Here is a 22,320-nt window from a genome sequence, read left to right as displayed (position 1 = left end):
AGGCCTCTGGGACAGGAGCCATCTTGGAAAGCTGCTGCAAGGGCACTGTAGTTACCATATCCCCGCCTGTGCCTATGAATAAACATGAGTCTTTTCCCGCCCAAGAACTTTTAAAAACTCAGGCAGTCTTTTTCTCTGTGAGACAGGGGTATGCATTGCTCTAGGCCCGCCTTGCCTCTGCTTGCAAACCTCTTCAATAAAGCTTTGCTCGTGTGGAAAACTATGTGCCTTACCTGCTCATTCTTGACCAGTGAGCGGCAAGAACCTTATTCCTGTAACAATATTATAGGCTGGGAACAGTAGGGCATTTGGTGGTAAGGGGAAACTGGCCACCTGGCATTTGTACAAGAACTGTGCCAGGTTGCCCATCAGGTCTGTTTCTAGAATATCATCGGAAATGAATAGTCATGGAGACTTAGATTTCCAGGACAGTGGTTTTGTACTCAGGCATGGGTTCCAGCCTCTTGCTATCAGGGATCCTTGGACTGTGCCCACCTCCACTCTTGCAGAGTTGGATAAAGGGTTTTTAATTCTGGTTATTAGTTGGCCATTCAGACTTTCCAGAAATTGTACATAAAACTATTTCTTTTGGAGAGTGGGAGGTCAGCCAGACTTTTAGTAAGATTCTAATTAAAGGGGTCCCTAGTCCTAAGAGGTTAAGAATCACAGACACAGATCTTTGTATGGTCACACATGTCCCAGATACATTTCAAACTCCCATAATGTTCTGTGGACAGCGTCACAAAGGATGGCCAAGTAGTTGAAAGTAGAACTAAATGTGTGACGAATATCACGACAGTAAGGAGACAAGCAATCAAAACTGAATCAAGGTGAAATTACGGAAAGAAAATCTATGGCATTTAATTAGATTGTATTTTATTTAGATAAATGAAAATTTGCCCTCACACAAAACTAGGAATTAAATATTGTCCTAGCCTAGAGGACTTAAAGCTTACAGTGAAAGCTCAAGTTGCCAGCCGTTGACTATTCTATAGTTTCAAACATCAAAGGAAACTACTAGAACAAAGTGTCTATGTACAGACAGAGGTAACTCACGTGTATCATTAGCAAAATAACCTGAGGGGGCCATTTTATATTCCTTGGTTACAAGAAGTGGTGAGAGTTTACAAGTCTTGCATTCTTTTCTATTGTACATGGCTCCAAAAAAGAAAAGCCAAAAATAGCAAAATGTAGGCACTTGCTCCAACTTCTGCAGTTTACCTTTGATTATTATGTACTTGATAAATTAACAGCAGCTTCGAAAATATAAAACAGAATTGTATCTCATGCTACTGTTGATATTCCTGTTGTGAATACAGCAATGTTGTTCAAGGGACATGGGTATAGAGATTGCACAGAAGTAATCAAGGGCACGTTCAGATACTAGTACAAAATGCACAGCAAATAAGCAACTACTGCTGGGAAACCAGCTGTGATGGTCAGGATGACCAGGCCACGTGTGGTAACAGATCAGACACGGATGGATGGAATTTAAACAGAAAATCTGTTTTCTACAAACTACGCAAATCTTTAACCTTTTCGAAAACAGCACAAAGTTTCTTCCTGCAGTCAAGAGGAAATTCGTCAATATTCATGGCTGTCATTAAGTTCTTATAAATTGCTGGCATCTTCAGTATGTGTTAGATGATCTTCAAAAACTGACACCAGCTCTTGGCCTTTTTTTTTAATCTCAAGTTGGCAAAAGAAGGAGATATTCAGATCAGAGTTTTTCAATTTGGGGATTCTCAAGTTTTATAATTAAGCCCAAGTGGCTATTACATATATCTGAGAATAGCCCCTAAAAGGATATTTAAGGTTTTCCAACCACAAGACCATAGTAAGGTATCTTACTAATATGGTCATTTTTTTTTTTTTTAATTATTAGAGTCAGGTTAAGGGAAAACTTTCCAGCCTTAACAACAAATTTTCTTCCTGCTAAAAGTACTTCCTGTAAAAGCTATGCTTTCTAGGAAGTTGAAATTTAAGTTCTTAAACCGGAGTGATGAGTTGTGTTCCTCAGTAAAACTTAAGAAGCACATTTGCCAGGCCAGTTCTAGGTGTGAAAAAGTAGAGAACTTTACAGTCGCTAACTTTAAAGCAGTGCATGAATGACAGGCGACAGACTGTCCTTTGTGTGACAACTGTCTGACAAAATTTTTTTTATGAGTCGGAATCAACTCGACGGCACTGGGATGACTCATAAATCATTTGGAGATTTAAAAAATTCTTCAAGAGCATCTTCTATTTTAGCAAACCATTTCTACTAATAAGGCTTCTTGAAATGTCTTTCTTGAGACGTTTGTCAGTTTTCCAATGTAAAATCAAAAATATGGACACAGAAAATGGACTTTTTCAGAAGACACCACCAGATGGTAGAATTGTAGCAGTAACGTCAGTCTGAAAGGCGAGTGGTTTATTTCAACAGATGCATCTCTGCCACGATGTCCTCGAGCACGAAACGCAAACCCGTGTAAAGTGGTGCGAGCGTGCGGTGACTACTAGACTAGTACGGTTAAGTGAATCTGCTTTTGGAATCCAGTCAACGTGTATACAGGCTTCCTGAATTGCTAATAAAACCAGCAAATCTAAGTGAAGCAAATATTTTATTTAAATCATTTGTCAAATCACAATTTATCCAAATGAACATAATGCAACGTTGTTCTTAAAAGAGTGGGCACAAATATGGCACAGACACGATTTAGTATCTATCAAAATACCATTTTTAAAGAACCTGCCCTATTTCACGCTGTGTGTGTGAATGTGGTCCAGCATATAAGAGTAGAATCAAAAACTTACAACAGTCAATTCTTTTCTTCATTACATGGAGAACACTTCGCCACTTTGCCTCGGGAGTAAGCATACTTATCTGTTCAAACAACCATAACCATTAGGAGAAAAGATTTAAAGTTAATCCGCTACTGAGAAACACTTCCTTCCAGCCTCCACTGAGCTAGAAAGAAAAATTTCACAGTAACAATGGAACATTCTGTCCATTTCAAAAATGCTTTGAAATTTTTAGCACACGGCAGAACAGGAAAGGGACCAATTTCAGAGTAATGCTAAACGCTGACTTAATTATTGGCGAAATGTCTAAAGTAAGAATTGTACCTTTTGGTCAGGAATGGTATTTCTGGAAGCTCTGTTTTCACAGGTTATAACTGAGGCGGAAGGCTTCCCAGGGCTTCCCCATGGCTGCATGCCCCGTCGTATATTATGTGATACAAAAGACATGTACTACTGTGCACATCTCCTTAAACATTAAGAAAAAATATACAATAGATATACAGAAGGATTACTTATGACATACATATAAATACACAAAGAATGAAACTCCAGTTTGAGAAGCAGAACTAGGTATTGCCAACTCCAGTTCCAGGTTAAGAATTTAGGACATGAAATCGGAAACATGATATAGTAGCAAGGGACAGGAACAGGGGAGCCTTGAAAAGAGGAACCGTGAAAAGGTAAAGCTCCTGATGACGCCTCAGGATTGTCGGGGGTCTCGAGGGATGAGATCGGTCATCGGGCCTGGTCTTCGGTTCTCAAAGTTCTGAAATACTGGTCTTGAGTCTCTTCAGCAGCATTCATTTTCTTCTACTACTTGTCTTCACATTCTGGTCTTGCAAATATACAACGAGTTTAACTGTAGAAGAAAGAAGAATCAGAGTAAATAAAATCTCCTTTTTCTCCTTCATTCACCAAGGGCAGAATGGCTGTGAATGTGAACTGCAGCAATTGGAAACCCTAGTGATACCATAGTTTAATTCCATGATCAAGAAAGGTGGTGGGGTCCATAACATACTACGCTATGCTACCACAAAATGTGGCTGGGTTCCCTAACACTAACCATCAGGCTCGTCATATGCATTGGGAAATTTTAAAGAATGGTTGTTACAACCGCAGGGGAAAAAAACCCATTGTTTTCCAGAGAGCTGTCAACTCAATTTCAAGCAGTATGATATAAACCCACTTTTGGCTTCTGTGACAGAAAGACATGGCAGTCTGCTTCTGTAAAGAGTACGGCCTTGGAAACCCTATGGGGCAGTTCTACTCTGTCCTATTGAGTTGCTATGAGTCGGCATCAACTCGATGGCAATAGGTTTGGTTTTGGGTTTGGCTTCTGGTTATAAAAAATACATTCAACTAACTAGACAGCATGGTGCTGAGTGGGCACAATGTATTTCTTACGTCTCTGAGCCAGACACAAACATGGCATGTATGCATATAAACCAAAAACCAAACCCAGTGAGTCGAGTCGATTCCGATTCATAGCGACCCTATAGGACAGAGTAGAACTGCCCCATAGAGTTTCCAAGGAGCACCTGGCGGATTTGGACTGCAGACCCTTTGGTTAGCAGCCATAGCGCTTAACCACTACACCACCAGGGTTTCCGGTATGCATATACATACACTTTAATTATCTTCTAGAGCAGTCACGTTGGGGATGAACGAAGCCATTATTTTCATTTTAATGAGAAAAAACCCAAACTAGATCTTCTAATCTAGTTGATAGTTATTTTCCCAACTGAAAGTTTTGCATAAAATTACAATTATTTGAACTCCAGCTTCCTTTATAGCAAATGTACCACCAAATGGCATAAAAAAGGGGCCCCGGTGGTGCAGTGGTTAAGAGCTCAGGCCGGTAAGCAAAAGGCTGGTAGTTTGAATCCACCAGCTGCTCCCTGGAAACTCTATGGGGCGGTTCTACTGTGTCCTATAGAGTCGCTATGAGTTGAAATCTACTCCATGGCAATGTTTTTTTTTTTTACTTACACGGTATCTGAGGATTCTGTAAGTTCTGATTTTGCCAACTCTGTCTCTGGTTTATGTATCTCCTCCTGTGGTGGTGTTTTCATCTCTTTTTCTGACTCACTATGCACTTTTCCTTCCTGAAATTCTACTCCTTGGGCGTCGTCTTTCTTTTTCAGTTTTGGTCCATTTGTGTCTGGGGACTCTTTGGTTAGGTATCCTGAGGCGTCAGTATCTTCCAGGGCTGATTTTTGGTTCTCCGGGTAAGCAACAGTATCTCCTTTCTCAGCACTTCTGGATTCAAAGAGTGGCTTCTCGATTCTTTCTCCTGCCACTGCACTATCATCGTCTTCTGGTACAGACTTTGTTCCAACTGCATCTCTCTTTTCCTCTGACAGCAGAACGGCCGCTTCAAGCTGCTGCTGCTCGCTGACACTGGAGCTTTCTACCTCAGCCGTCATCATTTTTTCTGACACTTCACTCTCATCTTTGGAAACATCAGACTGTGTTTGTTCCACAGTGACTAGCTCTGACTCCTCTTCGGTTCCCATAGTTTGTGTTTCATCCTGTGCAGAGGCCTGAAGTTCACTTTCTTCTTTCTCGGGTTCCTGTCCAGCTTCCTGGTGGTCAGCTATGATCACCTGAGCCTGCGCCTGCAAGTCAGATGTAAACATTTCCGTGGCTGCTGCTTCTGGACTCACTAACTGGTCAACAGCTGTCTGAATGACGTCTTGTACAAGTTTACTGCTCTCACTCTCAATTTCCAGAATCTCGTTTTCAGCCTTCGAGCCTTCCTCTAGTGTTGCGCTCGCTTTGACTTCCTGACAAACAACCTGTTCATGGTCTTCATCTGGCTTCCATTTCTGTGACGTGGTTTTGTCTCCTTCCAGGTCAGAACTTCCTCCTTCCTCAGCAGGAGCAGACACTATTGGTGGTATTGATTCTGCCTGAGACCCAGCCCCTGTGGGCACTGTATCTTCCCCTGACTGAGCAGTAAAGTCTTCGTCTTTGTCAGAGGATTCTTCTTCAGGTACTAAGTGTGCAGCTCCAGACGCCAGAGTTTCAGCTCCTGTTTCTAAAATCTTGGTAGTTTCTCCTACGACCTTTTCCTCTACAGCTGCAACTGTTAATGATGCATCAGAGCTTTGAACTTGGACTTCTGTAGATACTGCCTCCTCTTGAACTAGGCAAGAAAGAGAGCTTTCTTCAAAACTGGTACCTTCATCTTCTCTGTCTACAACAGTCACATTAACTGTCTGAACCGGTAGCTTACCGAGTTCTTCTGATACGGTTACAGCTGTTTTCTCCTCAAGTTTCTCTTCATCTACATGGGCTGGCTGGGCTTCAATCTTCTCCATTTCAACTTGAACTACCATTTCTCTTTCCACTGGGGTTGAAAGAGACTCAGGGTGACTCTGGAGTTCTATACTATCAGAATAAGAAGCATTCTTCTGAAAGTCAGCTTCTTCGGTAACTTCATCTTCAAGGGCAACTTCGGGTACCTTTTTCTGACTGACGGTTATTTCTCTGTCTGTAGACACCCCAAGTCCTTCAGCAAAGGGTGTGTCTTTGCTTTTCTCATCAGTAAAATAATCAGTCTCTTGAATCGCTTTAGTCTCCGAAAGAATGGGTACGGCTTCCACTGGTACCTCTTTATCTATAGGTTCTAGAACTTCTTCCATTTTTGATGGTTCTTTACTTTCTTCCTGGGATTGAAAACTGGAAGGTAAGGGAGGCATCTCTTCCTGTGTGGGAACTGCCTCTGCTTCTGTGAGCTCGGACTGTATACCAGGTACAACTTCACCATCTTCATGGATTTCCTTGATCTTGTCTTGCTGTGTTGTACTCTGAGTTTCAAAATCTGCTACTGGAGTGCTTCCATTGGTCTCATTGTCTGTAAGGGTTTCAACTGAGTCAGCCCGTTCCTTCGTAACCTCCCGTGATTCGATCCCAACTGAGGTTTCTGCTTGAGAAATACTTACAAGACCACTGGATTCTACACTCTCTGGAACTTGAGGCACTTTTTCAAAGCTTTCTGGGGTGGTCTGTACAATTACCTTTCCTTGTATAAAATCCTCAGTTTCAGTTCCTTGTACAGGTCCCGTCAACCCAGCATCTATCTCTTTCTTCAGTTCTAGCACTTTGGAATCCCCTTCTGCTTCTTCCACCTTCTCTGGTATTTCTGACTCTACTTTTTGGGTGGCCTGAGTTGTGTCTTCTTGCCCACTGGAGTCAGGCGGCTGTGATTCTTCCTTAACTTTTTCTGCCACTGCCTGCAGGACCTCTTGAGTTCGCCTCCCTAGGTCTTCTAGGTCTGGCACGTCACCTTCTACCTCCTGAACTGGTGTGGCTTCCTCTGTGGTGTCTGGTGAGTCGGTTAACTGGGAAACTGCGGAAACCATTTCTGTGGTCTCTTCAGCACCGGATGCTTCTGTTACTTCTTCAGCACAAAATGTGTCCGTCGTTTCTGCAGGTGTCACAGCTTCAGGAGTTACTTCCACCTCGCTAGCAATGGTGTCGTCACTGGCATCTTTGCTTTCTGGCAAAGTTTTGGTAACAGTGGGGACTTCCTCTGCAATAACTTCTCTTTCAAGTACCCCCTCAGTTAATGGTTTGGCTTCATCTTCTGTTTCTTCACAAGGTTCTGTCACTGATGCAGATATCCAAGAAGGAGACCGCTCTTCAATATCAGTGACTGCCCTCAGCCCATCAACAACAGTCACGGTCACCGTCTGAACCAGGCTCTTACTGAGCTCCTCTGACACGCACACAGCCACCTTTTGCTCAGGTTTCTCTTCACTTCTGGGGGCTTGCTGTGCTTCAGTTTTCTTCTCCCGCTCTACGGCATCGTACTCGGACAGAGGTACTACAGCTGGGACATCAGAATCATCTTCGTTGACGTCTCTTGGGCCCGTATCCTCAATAGTGGCTTGTTCTGGTTTCCCGTCTAATCTTTTCTTCCTTCGTCCAGGAATAAACTTCTTAATTGAAACCCAGGACTCTTCTTTCCCAGGTTCAACATCTGAAGCTGAATGTTCTACACCAGACCCAGTTACAGAGTCTTCATTTTTCTCTTCCATTTTTGACTTTGATTTTTTTCTTGCAGTGACTAATCGTTTAAATGACTCCCAGGTGGAAACTCCCTCGCCTTCAGAAGGGCTTCCAGCTTGTTCAGGTGAAGAACTCCCTTGTCCTTGATCATGTTCTTGGGAACTAGCAGGGGTATTGTCTGTCCCTGTTTCTTTGTCTTTTCCTGCTTCATCTGTTTTTTGGCTGTCTCCTCCCATTGCCTTTGGTCCCCCTTCCTCATCAGAAGATGATCCTTTTCTTGCTCTCTTCTTGGATGATCCCACACAAATTAAAGCTTCCCAAGATACTGAAGTATCAACCTTGCGCTTTGGTTCTTCCGGCTTTTGCTCCTCTCCATTTCCCTTTACTTCCTCTTGCGTTTCAGAGGCTGCGCTCTCTGTAGACGACAAGGTAGCACTCTTTGCCTTATCCAATTCATCTTCTTTATCACTTTCAGAATGCCTTCTAATGCGTTTCTTGGGTGTCACCATCTTTTTGAAAGATGCCCAGGGAGTAACACCTTCTCTTTTTTTCTCTCCATCAGAAGTAGTACCTTCTTCAACTTCCCCATCCTGTTGTACATCTGCTATTCCTTTCTCTAGACATGTAATCTCCTCAGGTTCTTCAGGAGAGGAAGCAGAGCTCTCACCCTTCTGCTCATCTGTACTGTCTGGAGACTCTACGGGAACTTGACTGTGTTCCCCCGATTCTTCCTCTCCTCCTCCTCTTTTCCCTTTCTGTTTCTTTCCAGAGAGCTTTTTTAAGCCAGTGCTAGTAAAAAGTTTCTTTAAAGGGCTTCCTTGCCCCTTAGTTCTCTCTTGTGCTGACAGCACTTCCACCTCGTTCACAATGCCTTCTGGGTGTTTAGAGGGCACTTTTTCTTCAGGACTTAGTTCAGCTGGCTGGATATGGTCCTCTCCAGGGGCACATACTTCTTCGGTCATTACTAGTTCCTCAGCAGGCTCAGCTTCCTGCAGCTCAGCATTTGTTTCGACAGATTTCTCAGGTGGCAAGGACTCTACGGCTTCTTCTACCTCGGCTTTCTGCTCCTCTGTTGTCTCTTCTTCAGTGCTAACATGGACTTCTGCAACAATCTCTACTTTTTCATCAAATACTTCTGTTGCCAAAGGAGCGGTTTTCTCTTCAGCAGGTCCCTGCAAGTCATTAACTTGACCTTCACAGGGCAGATCTATTTTTTCATATTCAGCTGATAATCTGGCATCGTTAACACTTTCTTTCTCCTGTGGCGCTGGCTGTTCAGAAGCACTCGGTTTCTCAGAGGTATCCTCTGTCTTTCCATTTTCTTCTATGTCTACTTTTTCTGGCTCTTGTTCCTTTTTCTTCTCAGTAGACTCTAGTTCATCCTCCTTTGGTTTCCTGAAACTCGTCTTTTTTCTCCAGCCTGACCAACCTTGAGTGAAGAATTTTTTGAAGGGTGATGCTGTCTCACTGGCTGTCGGACTGGTTGGAGATTCTAGAGATTTGCTAGGTTCTTTTTCTCGTTTTTCTTCTCCTTCTTCCTTGCCTTCCTCTGCTGCTCGATCAGACTCAGCTTTAAGAGCGATTTCATTGTTGCCTTGCTCACTTTTGACTGTTTCTTCAGGTTTCTCTATAGACTGTTTGAGTTCACTTTCTTTGGGAGCTGCTTCTCCAGCCTCCAAGCTGGACTCCTGGTGGTCACCAGCTCCATTCGAGGCTCCTGTTCCTTCAACTTCATCTTTTTTGACAGTGAGCAGTTGGACCGTATCAGACTTCTCGGACTTATCCTTTTTCACAGTGAATTTAAAGCCGACAAACTTAAAAACCTTCTTAAATCCAACATCATTAGACTGGGACTCAGTAGGCTGTGTTAACTCTTCTAAATTATTTTCCGAAGAAGGAATCTGCTCAGTTATTTCCGGCATTTCCTCCTGTCCATCCTTTGTGATGTCTTGAACCACCTCCAAGTTAGCAGACATCTCTTTATCTGAATCTTTTGCACTCACATCTTCAGGGTCCCTCTGTCCAACTATTAACCAGAAAAAAGGAGAAGGGGAAGAAGAAGGGGGAAAAATGATTACAATTTTAAAAATTTAAATATTTGTACAACATGACTCATTAATACTTTTTTTAATATCAGCCATGCCTCTCCCCCCACCCCCCCAAAAGGGTAATTCCAGGTTAGGGTAAGTGTCTTAATAGATTAGACAATAGCTGCTTCTTTCAAATGACCTTGAAAGATTAAAGGTTCAAAGATACTACTCTGCTCTTTCTATTTCCTGTAAAGGGAGAATTAACAAGCTCAACCCACAAAAAGACTTAGATACATGTAAGTAGCCGTGACATCACTAAAGGTGGGTCAACTAGATATTGTTATCTTCTGTTGCAATGCAAAATGGAATCATGTATCACACCCATGATTTTCAAGAACACATCACGTTTTAGATATAACTTTCACTTTATAGAAAATATAGAGTTAGAGGAATATGCTAAATAAGAATACAAATAAGTTTCCAGACAAATCGAAACGAGAGGATATTCTATATGACAACTAGCTTGATCTCTTCAACAAGTTCCAAAAAGGAACCAGGGCTCTTTGGAGAAATTCTAGGTCTGGGTTAGGGAAAATATAGAAACACTTTATTGTGACAGAAACGAGGTTCTCAAAAACCGATAGGGACAGGTCACAAGGACATAGGAGCCAATTTGAAGGGACTCCTATTGGCCAAGTAAACCAAACTCGTTGCCATCAAGTTGATTCCGACTCATAGCGACCCTGTAGGACAGAATAGAACTGCCCCATAGGGTTTCCAAAAGCGGCTGGTGAATTTGAACTGCCAACCCTTTGGTTAGCAGCCTAACTCTTAACTACTGTGCCACCAGAGCCCCACTGGCCAAATACTGGAGGGGCTTAAAAAAGAATGACAGTGATAGCTTATAACACATTGAATTAAAAAAATATATATATATGAATTGATAGGTATTAAAAGTAAATGGGGAGCAGAGAGTACTTCTTTATGGAAAAATGACACTTTATGGAAAAATGACAACTGATACATAAGATATAACTTCCACTTTGATCCATCAAGGAGCACTAGTGGCACAGTTGTTAAGTGCCTGGCTGCTAACCAAAAGGTCAGTGGTTCGAATCCACCAGCAGCTCTGCAGGAGAAAGATGTGGCAGTCTGCTTCTGTAAAGATTTACAGCCCTAGAAACCCTATGGGGCAGTTCTACCCTGTCCTGAAGGTCATTATGAGTTGAAATCGACTCAACAGCAACAGGTTTGGTTTTTTGGTTTGATATTTTAAGTTATTCTCTTTAGAATTTTACATTTAAAAAGCCACTGTTCACACCACTGTAATAACTCATTCAGTCTAGAACTGCCCCATATAGTTTCTAAGGAGCACCCAGTGGATTCAAACTGCCAACCTTTTGGTTAGCAGCTGTAGCACTTAACCACTACACAGCCAAGGTTTCCAAGAATCATCAAGAAATGCTAAAGCCAGTGGGTGAAAGGCTGTCAGGGAACACGCTGTTCCAGAGTATGGAAACACAAAGTACTTATTAAATTGCAAGGAGAAAAGCACCGTTATGAGAGAGAAATCTGGCAGGTACCACCTTAACCAAGTAATCAAAGCTAACATCCCCAAGAATGGGAGAAACTGTCAGCATGTGTCCTGATTTGAGGGTAATCAATCACCTACGCCGTATTCCTGACAAAAATGTTTAATGTAATCCAATCATGAGGAAGCAATCAGACAAACCCACATTGAAGGACATTCTATAAAACTACTAGCCTGGTCTGAAATGTCAATGTCATGAAGGACAAAAATCAAACAAACAAAAATACAACTGGATTATTCTGCAGGAAACTTCCAAGAAGTTTAGGGAGCGGGAGAGAGAGAGGGCAAGACAGAGAATGTGAATAAATATGTGGCAAGATATTAACAATTGTTAAGTCAGGTCAAGGATATATGTCTTTTATGTTTTTCTGTTGGTTTGAAATTTTTAAAAAAGCTTGCGGGCGGGGGGGGGGAAGTCCATGTGATTTAATAAAAGGGAGGAAGGGTACTACGCTAAATTAAGAGATTTAAGGAATGTAGCCAGAGATGCCAGATACAGTCCTAGATTGGGTATTGATCAGGACAAAGCACTTAAAGGGCCATTTTGGGTCTTCTTGGGAGAAATTTGAGTACGATTTGGGATTAGATGAATTTTTATTTATTTATTTTTTTAAGATTAGATGAGTTTTTACTGAAATGAAAACAGTTTACCAAACAGTGTGAGCCCATTTTGACTTAAAAAAAAAAACAAAACAGAACTCTCCTCCACACACACACACACCTCACATATGATGTCTGGTGGGTGGGAATGTGATATATTTTATTTTTGCTTGTCTGAATTTTCTAATATCCTATATAGGACACATACTGCTTTCTATAATAAACAAAAGATCTTTTAAAATTGACACAAAAACGGTTGTAATAAAAATTGTAAAAATATACTTAATGTCAGCATAAAATGAGGCGGGATAATTGTGACCAGCTTACATCAACGCTTGGAGCATTGTAATAAACATTTGAAATACAGAAACATTTGGAAATTCAGAAACAATATACTCCCCAAATCCATAAATTCCTTCAGTTTACTATATTATTTCCCCATGAAAACAATTTTATTCTTTATGTGAAAATATTACAGATGTATGTCCACAAATTTCCATCATACGATTGGGTTTTATTTTGAAACAGAAACCCAGGGGAACCTGTTCAAGGAACCACCAAATCAAGACTAGGGCCCAGGCGCGCAGAGTCCTGTTTCAACGTCTTTTGTCCTATGCTATGGTTTGTGTGTTGCTGTGATGCTGAACAGGTTTCAGCAGACTAAGGACTAGGACGAAGGGCCTGGTGATCTACTTCTACACTCAGCCAATGAAAACCCTGTGGATCACGAAAGTTTGATCTGCAAACAATCATGGGATGGCAAAGAACTATGCTACATTTCCATTCCACTATGCTGGGAATCACCATGAATTGGGACCTAACCCACAGCAGCTAACAACCTACTGAAAGCTAACTTAAAGCCCCTTCTTTCCTTTTCATACATAACAGATTTTTGATTATGCATAAGATGAAACCTGCAGACTATCTGGGCCTCTGGTGCTCAGAGGGTAGGAAGGGATACCGGCCGTTTATAACTCAAAGATTGCCCACATGGTGCAGTGGTAGACAGCCCCACTGCTTTAGAGACAGTGCCGCACGCTGCCTCTCTACCTTCTTTCTCTATAAGAGCTGCAGTAACCGTTCAGGCCACGCTCACATATTCTGACATCAGCATCGAAGGAAGCAGTAAAACAAATAAACTGAGAACTGGACATTTCAGACAGAGAAGGAGGTTTGGAGAAAAAGCAGGAATCTAGTTATTTTGATCTAAAGTACACTTCCTAAAGGGTTTTCCTTTTTCTTTTTTTAACCACTATAAAACACACAGTTGTGACCAACTTTAGGATTTATAGATAAACCAAAAAAGAAATATTACCATCCACATTAAACAGAGAGGCAAATATTTAAAGAAAAATAAAAACTCAGACATGTATGATCACACCATCCAGAATGTCTTTAACCTTTTCTCTACATTTCAGACCATGAGCATTCTCTTCCAATTATTTTTTTAAAGTACAATCTGTAATGAGAAAAAAATGCTGTAAATTTCTTTTTTTCCTATTATAAGCCATTCTTCCTATTATAAGATTGTACTTCCTTAGATTTGAATCTATTTCTTTTGATTTGTTTCTAAAAGCTCTCAATCTTAGAAACCCTATGGACTGCAGTTCTACTCTACACTCGAGGTCACCATGAGTCAGAACTGATCCAAGAGCAACTAACAACAATTTCCCTGAACTATTTCTTAAAACTCTCCAATTATAAAAGCATATTCACTGAAGAACTTTCCATAAACATTTCTAATGCAACTCAAGAGATGTAAATTTCTTTTTCGAAAAATACAAGAGAAAAAAGTCAAACCCCCAAAATAAACTCTATTCTATTACAACTTTACTAGTAATGACTACAACTGTAAATCAAATTTCTTGCCAACAGGCATGAGATAAAAACAAACACTCATGAACCTCTCCGGAATTCACTAGAAAATGCAGAGCCATTTTGCTAGCATAATGGGAGAAAGCAGGTGTTACACACACCAACCTCCAAGCCATTTTCTTTCTTCTATGTTCCAAAATCTGTATGTTTCAATTTGAAACTTTTTTTTTTTTTTAATTTGTTGTGCTTTTGGTGAAGGTTTACAGAGCCAATTAGTTTCCCATTCAATAGTTTATACACAAATTGTTCCGGACATTGGTTGCAATCCCACAATATGTCAGCACTCTTCCCATTACCACCTGTCAGGTTTTCCTGCCCCTTCTTGCCCCCTCATCTTTGCTTTTGGGCAAATGTTACCCTTCTGGTCTCATATAGATGATTTTCTAAGGAACACTTTCCTCACAGGTGTTACTGTTTATTTTATAAAACCCACTGCCGTCGAGTTGATACCGACTCATAGCGACCCTACTACAGGACACATCAGAACTGCACCACAGAGTTTCCAAGGAGCACCTGGTGGATTTGAACTGTTGACCTTTTGGTTAGCAACCGCAGCACTTAACCACTATGCCACAACAGGGTTTCCATTTATTTTATAGGCCTATCGTTTGGCTGAAAGGTGATCTCCAGAAAATGGCTCCAGTTCCAAGTTAGAAAAGTGTCGAAGGGCCAAAGTCTTGGGGCTTCCTTCAGTCTCTCTTGCATCAGTAAATCTGGTCTTTTCTTTTTTTATGAATTTGAATATTGTTCTACATTTTTTTCCCCAGTCTAACTGGGACTTTCTATTGTGATCCTGGTCAGAACACTTGGTAGTGGTAGCTGGGCACCACCTCGTTCTTCTGATCTCAGGCTAGTGGAGGCTGTGGTTCCTGTGGTTCCTTAGTTCTTTGGACTAATTGTTTCCTTGAATCTTTGGTTTTCTTCACTCTCCTTTGCTCCGGATGGAAAGAGACCAATAGTTTTATCTTAGGTGGCCAAACTTTTTTTTTTTTAATTTTGGGACGAAAGGAATGTTTACAGTAAAAACTAGAATAACAAAGATGAACAGTCACCAACTGGCAGAATAAAACATCTATTGATAGTTCCAGTATTCACTGCACCATCTGGGCCCTGTATAACTTAGCAACATCCTGATGTTCTCTTTATATATGTTTTCTTTATATAAAGTGGTATGTGGGCCAACTCTACTAAACAACAACAACAAAAGTCTAAAAGATCACAGGAAATTTAAAAATCCTAACTGGTCAACTGGTCTGTACTGTCTTTTGACCTAAATAATCCTATGAGCTACTATTGTCAGAATGCTCTTCCACACAGGGGCCCTGCCAGCCCAGACAGCGCCTTTGTGCTTCATGCACAAGGCTGGACAACTCGAGCTCAGAAAGCTTTCAGCTTCCAATTTGCCTTCTGCACAGGGTCGGACCTACACAGGCTACACACCAAGGCCTGGTTTCCTAAAATACCACTTTGATCACATCCTGAAGCTGTCAAACACCCCTAATGGTGCCAGGGACCAGAGGATAGTCTACTAAACTACTCAGCCTGGCAGCTAAGACCGTTTATAAAGAGGAGCACCCACATAAAAACAAACCTTTATTTTGCACTTATACATGAGAAGTATGTACCCCGCAAGCCACAAATCAAGTGCTTAGGACCCACCTGGAAATGTTGATCCCGCTCTCTTTTTTTGGTCTCATTTCCTATTACTTGTCTACTCATTTCCCACACTTCAGCCAAAGCAGAGAGGCCTGTTCCATCCTTCCTGCCTTTCTAAATCCCACTCATTTCTGATGTTTGTATCAGTTTTCTACTTATCTTCCTGCCCACCTTCCTGACACAATTTCATTATTTATGTTAAATATTACTGTCATGGACTGAATTGTGCCCCCCAAATATGTGTGTCAACTTGGCTAGGTCATGATTCCCAGTATTGTATGATTGTCCACCATTTTGTCATCTAATGTGATATTCCTATGTGTTGTAAATCCTACCTCTGTGATGTTAATGAGGCAGGATTAGAGGCCGTTATGTTAATAAGGCAGGACTCAATCTACAGATTAGGTTGTATCTTGAGTCAGTCTCTTTTGAGATGTAAAAGAGAAAAGCAATGGGGGAGGAGGGGCGCGGACCTTCTACCACCAAGAACGCAGAACCAGGAGTGAAGCGTGTCCTTTGGACCTGAGGTCCCTGCACTGAGAAGGTAAACATTGATGACTAGGACCTTCCCCCTGAGCGGACACACAGAGAAAGCCTTCCTCTGCAGCTGGCACTCCTAGCCTCCTAGAGTGTGAGAGAATGAACTGTTTGTTAAAGCCGTCCACTTGTGGTATTTCTGTTATAGCAGCACTAGAGGACTAAGACAATTACAAAGGAATATTTGTCCATTGTCACGTTTTCTGGTGACGCTCGCCCATAGCAATCTATTCCAAACCCTGCTTCCGCTTTGAAGTCAGAGCTTCCAGGCTCCCCTTTGGCCTGGAACAACGTGCAGCCTCGGGGCCTCCGTTGGCCTGTAACACTGTTTTGAAACCCCATCTCTTTGACAGATGAAGTGTCTTGAGGGGAGGGTTTTGGGCACGTGCTCCACAGGACCCAGAACGAGGGCCCGTCCTCCTGGGTCCTCAGGAGGCCAGTACTCGGTAGCCCGCAGCTCGTTCCACTGCTATCGAAAATATAAATGCTTTACAGGGGGTACCGGGGACTTTATTACTGGAGCCTCGGCCATCGGACCTTTGTGCAGCCCTACAATATGTCGGTCTCCAGCGCCATCCCTCCGCCATGGCGCCTGCCTGGTGCCCTTTCTGCCACCTCCCTGCGTGCTTGTATATCAGCTGGTTGACTTTCCAAAAGAAAAGAAAAATGAAGAACCCACACACCCCTATTAGGACGGCACTGAAAGAAACGGCTCCCTGCCGGCCATTGCCCCCGCCATTGCCCCCGTAGAGAACCGCGGCCGCGGGGCGCGCGCTACTCACAGCACAGGTTACTCCACCAAGGCATGGCGGGAGCCGCGAGCCGGCGGGGGCAGCCCTATGGAGGCCAGGGAGGCCCAAGCTGCTTCTCCCGGCTGCCCCATCGCTAGATGGAGGCCGGCTGACGAGACCGGGAGCACGTTGATGAGGGTACCCCCGAGGGGCTGCCGCTTGCGTCACAGAGGCATCGCCTCACCAGCGCCCCTGCGCCCAGACGGGCTTTTGGCTTCAAGGCCCCTAGGTATCAAGCCAATGGGGGTTTCTCTAGAAGCCCAGGCCTACTAGACACCTATAACCAATCCTGGCTACTGCTGTTGAGTTCACTTCCTGTTCTTCTCTACACACTAACTACATTCCATTAAATTAAGGGATACCAAAACCAAATACCCATTGCCGTCAAGTCGATTCCAACTCATAGCGACCCTATAGGACAGAGAAGAACTGCCCCATAGAGTTTCCAAAGAGCACCTGGTGGATTCGAACTGGTTAGCAGCTGTAGCTCTTAACCACTATGTCACCAGGGTTTCCATTAAGGGGTACACACACCAGCGTTGCATGGCAATTGTCAAAGACATGGCAGGAACCCGCCTATGAGTTTTTGTTCTGCTTAAGAGCTTCCTGAGTCTTAGAACAAAGACTAGCGGTATTGGGCGTGTTCACGTTACAAAGCTACCATTTATAGTCAGAGTCATACCGCTTGAAGGTAGAGCTAGTTGGTCCCTCCAACTGGCTTACAGAGGATTAGATGGACTTCAAAATGGTTTTATGACTTGGCTAGGGCTACCCAGTAGGCCGGAAACATTTCTTGAAGGCCAAAGGCTGCCTGGGGAGTGCTTAGTGTTAATGCACTCAATAGGAACAAAACCGAAATGTGTCTTTTTGAAAGAAAAGTCAATTCCATACCCGTCCAAAGTTAAAAATTTCTAATTTTCCAAAAATCATGGTAACTTTTTTTTATAATTCTTAAGTGGCACTTATGACAAGAACAAGTATTTCAACATGTTGACTCCCACACTTGAAGGGAAAAATCGCTGTATGTCTGATGTTGGCAGCAATTTAAATTCTATTTCAGTGTAAAAAGCAGTTTTTCATGGTCATAGCTATGCTGTTAAAAAAGAATACATACATTCTACCCACCTGCTCTCAGACTGTGATTCAAAAGATCACCTGACCGTCCCATCATTACACAACTATCCTGATAAAGACTGGAGGTGAGAATCAGTAAGTGCTAAATGGGGGCCCAGGGGAGGAGGGCAGGGTATCTGCACGGTTTTAAAGTGACTGCTTATTAGTTACTCACTGCCGTGGAGTCGATTCCGACTCATAGCGACCCTCTAGGACAGAGTATAACTGCCCCTATAGAGTTTCCAAGGAGTGCCTGGTGGATTTCAACTGCCAACCCTTTGGTTAGCAGCTGTAGCACATAACCACAGCACCACCAGCGTTTCCTTATTAGTTGTAACGGAGATGAAAAATTAATTACACAGTGGAGCAATCAGGCAACACCTTGACATCAACCTATGAGGGACACATGGACATGGTGTGTGATCCTCTGAGACAGATACACACACCTTTGCAATATTCCAGCCGAAAATGAATAACCTAAATTTAACAAGAAACATCAGATGAACACAAGCAATGTGGTCCCAATGGGGAGAGCGGAGCTCTCAATGTCTAAAAGATGAAGACTATAGAAAATATCCCAGATTCCAGGGACGATGAAGTGATATGAAAAAGCCTAGGTGGCACAGCGGTTAAAGTGCTCGGCCACTAACCAGAAGGTTAGTAGTTTGAATCTACCAGCGACTCTGCAGAAGAAAAATGTGTCCGTTGGATTCCTTAAAAGATTACAGCCTTGGAAATAATATGGGGCAGTTCTATTCTGTACTTTAGGGTTGCTATGAGTTGGAATTGACTCAAAGGCAATGGGTTTTGGGTTTCTAAAGAGACATAAAAACATGGAGTACCTGACACCAGATTGAATCCTATAACGCAGGGGGAAAATGCTAGAAAGGACATTGTTAGGGTAACCGGCAAAATTGGAATGTGGATGGTAGATTACATAAACGTATTATAACACTGTAACTTTATGACATCATTACTACACTGTGGTTAGGAAAGAGAAGATCCATGTTCTCAGGAAATACACGCAAAGTATTTAGGGGTAAAGGACTATGATGTATATAATTTACCCTCCAGTGGTTCAGAAAAGTTTATATCTTATGCTTATATAAGATATCCCCACAAGTCTGTCAGTCTGTCATACTGTGGTAGCTTGCATGTTGCTGTGATGCTGGAAGCTCTGCCACTGGTATTTCAAATACCAGCAGGGTCACCCATGGTAGACAGGTTTCAGCTGAGCTTCCAGACTAAGAAAGACTAGCAAGAAGGACCTGGCAGTCTACTTCTGAAAAAATTAGCCAGTGAAAAGCTTATGAATAGCAGCGGAACAAATTATGGATAACATTATGAAGAAGTGAGAATTCTTAATTAACACTTAATTATGCTCATGCAGAACCTGTACATAGACCAGGGGACAGAACAAGGGGATACTGTGTGGTTTAAAATCAGGAAAGGTGTGTGTCAGGGTTGTATTTTTTTACAATACTTATTCAATCTGTATGCTGAGCAAATAATCAGAGAAGCTGGACTATATGAAGAAGAATGCAGCATCAGGATTGGAAGAAGGCGATAACGCAGATGACACAACCTTGCTTGCTGAAAACGAAGAGGGCTTGAAGCACTTAACTGTCGAAGATCAAAGACTACAGCCTTCAGTATGGATCACACCTTAACATAAAGAACACAGAAATCCTCACGGCTGTACCAATAAGCAACATCATGATAAACAGAGAAAAGATTGAAGACATCAAGGATTTCCTTTTACTTGGATTCACAATCAACACCCATGGAAGCAGCTGTTGAGAAATCCAGTGATGCACTGCATTGGACAAATCTGCTACCAAAGACTTCTTTAAAGTGTTAAAAAGCAAAGATGTCACTTTAAGGACTAAGGTGCTCCTGACCTAAGCCATGGTGTTTTCAATCACCTCATATGTGACTGGACAATGAATAAGAAAGACTGAAGAAGAATTGATGTCTTTGAATTATGGTGTTGGCAAAGACTACTGAATATACCATGGACTGCCAGAAGAAAGAACAGATCTGTCTTGGAAGAAGTACAGCCAGTGTGGTCCTTAGAAGCAAGGATGGCAAGACTTTGTTTCACATACTTTGGAAATGTTATTGGGAGGGATCAGTCCCGGGAGAAGGACATAGGGCTTGGTAAAGTAGAGGGTCTGCAAAAAAGAGGAAGACCCTCAACGAGATGGGTTGACACAGTGGCTGCAACAATGGGCTTAAACATAGCAACAATTGTGAGGATGGTGCAGGACTAGGGAGTGTTTTGTTCTGCTGTACATAGGGTTGCTGAATCGGAACTGACTCGACGACACCTAACAACAGCCTCCTTAACTGTGAGAAAATAAATTTCTGATTGTTAAAGCCATCCACTTGTGGTATTTCTGTTATAGCAGCATGTCATAGATAATGAATTATGTCCCCCCAAAAATGTGTGTATCAACTTGGTTAAGCCATGATTCCCAGTATTGTGTGGTTATCCTCCATTTTGTGATTGTAATTTTAAATTGAGAAGATTAGGGTGGGATTGCACTTACTCAGGTCACTTCCCTGATCCAAGGTAAAGGAAGTTTCCCTGGGGTGTGGCCTGCACCACCTCTTATCTCTCAAGAGATGAAAGGGAAGCAAGCAGAGAGTTGAGGACCTCATACCACCAAGAAAGCAGCACCAGGAGCAGAGCATGTCCTTTGGACTTGGGGTCCCTGCACCTGAGAAGCTCCTCAACCATGGGAAGATTGAGGAAAAGGACCTTCTTCCAGAGCTGACAGACAGAGATAGCGTTCCACTGGAGCTGATGCCTTGAATTTGGACTTTTAGCCTACTTTACTGTGAGAAAATAAATTTCTCTTTATTAAAGCCATCCACTTGTGGTATTTCTGTTATGGCAATACTAGATGACTAAGACACAGCACTAGATAACTAAGACAGAATTTGGTACCAGGAGTGGGGTGCTGCTCTAACAAATACAGTGTGGAAGTGGTTTTGGAACTGGATTATGGGTACAGGCTGGAAGAGTCTTAAGGTGTCTTATAGTAAAAGCCTAGATTATCTTGAAGAGACTGTTGATAGAATTATGGATGTCAAAGGAAATTCTGGTGACAGCTCAGAAGGAAGTGAGGAGAGCTATAGAGAAAGTCTCTATCATCTTAGAGAATACATATGGCACCAGCAACACAATGTTGCTGGAAATATAGGTGTTAAATATGTTTCTAGTGAGGCTTTAAAAGAAAATGATTGGCCAATGGAGGTACGGAGATGCTTTTTATGCAGTGGCAAAGAATTTGTCTGTCTTATGTTTAAATGGTTGGTGGAAGGTAGAACTTGAAAGTGATGAACTTGAATATCTGACTTAGAAGATTTCTAAGCAAGATCTTAAAGGGTCATGTGGTTTCTCCTTGCTGCTTATAGGAAAATGCAAGGGGAAAGAGATGGACTTAGAATATGAACTGTGCAAAATGAAAACCAAAAGATTTGGGAAATTCTGTTGTGAACTAAGAACATATGTCCTAGAATGTTCACCAACGACGTGGCTATACAATCTTTTGTTAAAGAGATTAAGCCTGTGACTGATGGATCTAACCAACTACCACTGCAGAAAACCCAAAAGCTTAGACTGAAGGGGAGAGAGAAAGAAGGAAAGAAAGCTGCCTGCTTCTTGGAATTCTACAGGCAGGAAACAGGACAAAGGAGCTACATCTCTTGTCCTCCAGGAAAAGAAAAGCACCATCCCTGGAGCAGCTCAGAGATCAGCAAAACTGTTGGAAGGAGCATGGAAGCAGGGCCTTCTTGGTTTCAAAGGGTGGGGCCATGGTCTTCTGGATCTCAAGGGGTGGGGCCACCGCCTCCTAGGTTTCAAAGAGTTGGATTTTCACCAGTTGGTTCCGGAATGTGGGGCTGCCCTTTAAGTGTGCAAAGCAGATGGGGCCACTGCCCAAAACAGAGGGGGCAGGGCTGCCATGCCCAAAGGACAGAAGAACAAGGCCTGCCAGGGCCTGGGGGTGGGGTTGACACTCAGATGGACTAGGAGAATGAGGTTGCCCAAAGCCAAGGAAACAAGAGTTGCCCTCCCAGTGGGCCTGGAAGGCAAAGCTGAAGCCCAGGGCCACATGACCTCCACTCAGAATCCAGAGGGCATGGCCAACACAGAGTCTGGAGGGTGGAACTCTTGCTCAGGTAGTCTCAGAGGATTATTTTCAGGCCTGCACAGCTAATATAAATAGTTCTGCTGGGTTTTGGACTTGCTTGATGCCCATTATCTCTTCTTTCCCTCCAATTTCTCTGATTTGTAATGGAAATGTCTACCTTGTGCCTG

General features: G+C 42.6%; 1 protein-coding gene across 2 annotated transcripts in view; it reads right to left on the bottom strand.

Annotated features, from left to right (window-relative positions):
- Positions 1 to 2,586: 2,586 nt before the first annotated feature.
- The window catches only part of AKAP12 (A-kinase anchoring protein 12), a 126,968-nt gene continuing 107,234 nt past the window's right edge, over positions 2,587 to 22,320 (bottom strand). For both annotated transcript variants that reach the window (XM_064292234.1, XM_064292236.1), the window contains 2 exons: positions 4,774 to 9,826; positions 2,587 to 3,643 (listed from right to left, as the gene is read on the bottom strand). In XM_064292234.1, coding sequence (XP_064148304.1) covers positions 3,640 to 3,643; positions 4,774 to 9,826 — 5,057 coding nt within the window. In that variant the 3' untranslated portion in view covers positions 2,587 to 3,639. The remainder of the gene's footprint in view (positions 3,644 to 4,773; positions 9,827 to 22,320) is intronic.

This window comes from Loxodonta africana, chromosome 1, assembly GCF_030014295.1.
Source record: "Loxodonta africana isolate mLoxAfr1 chromosome 1, mLoxAfr1.hap2, whole genome shotgun sequence".
Classification (NCBI taxonomy): Eukaryota; Metazoa; Chordata; class Mammalia; order Proboscidea; family Elephantidae; genus Loxodonta; species Loxodonta africana.
This window is presented reverse-complemented; position numbering and strand designations above follow the sequence as displayed.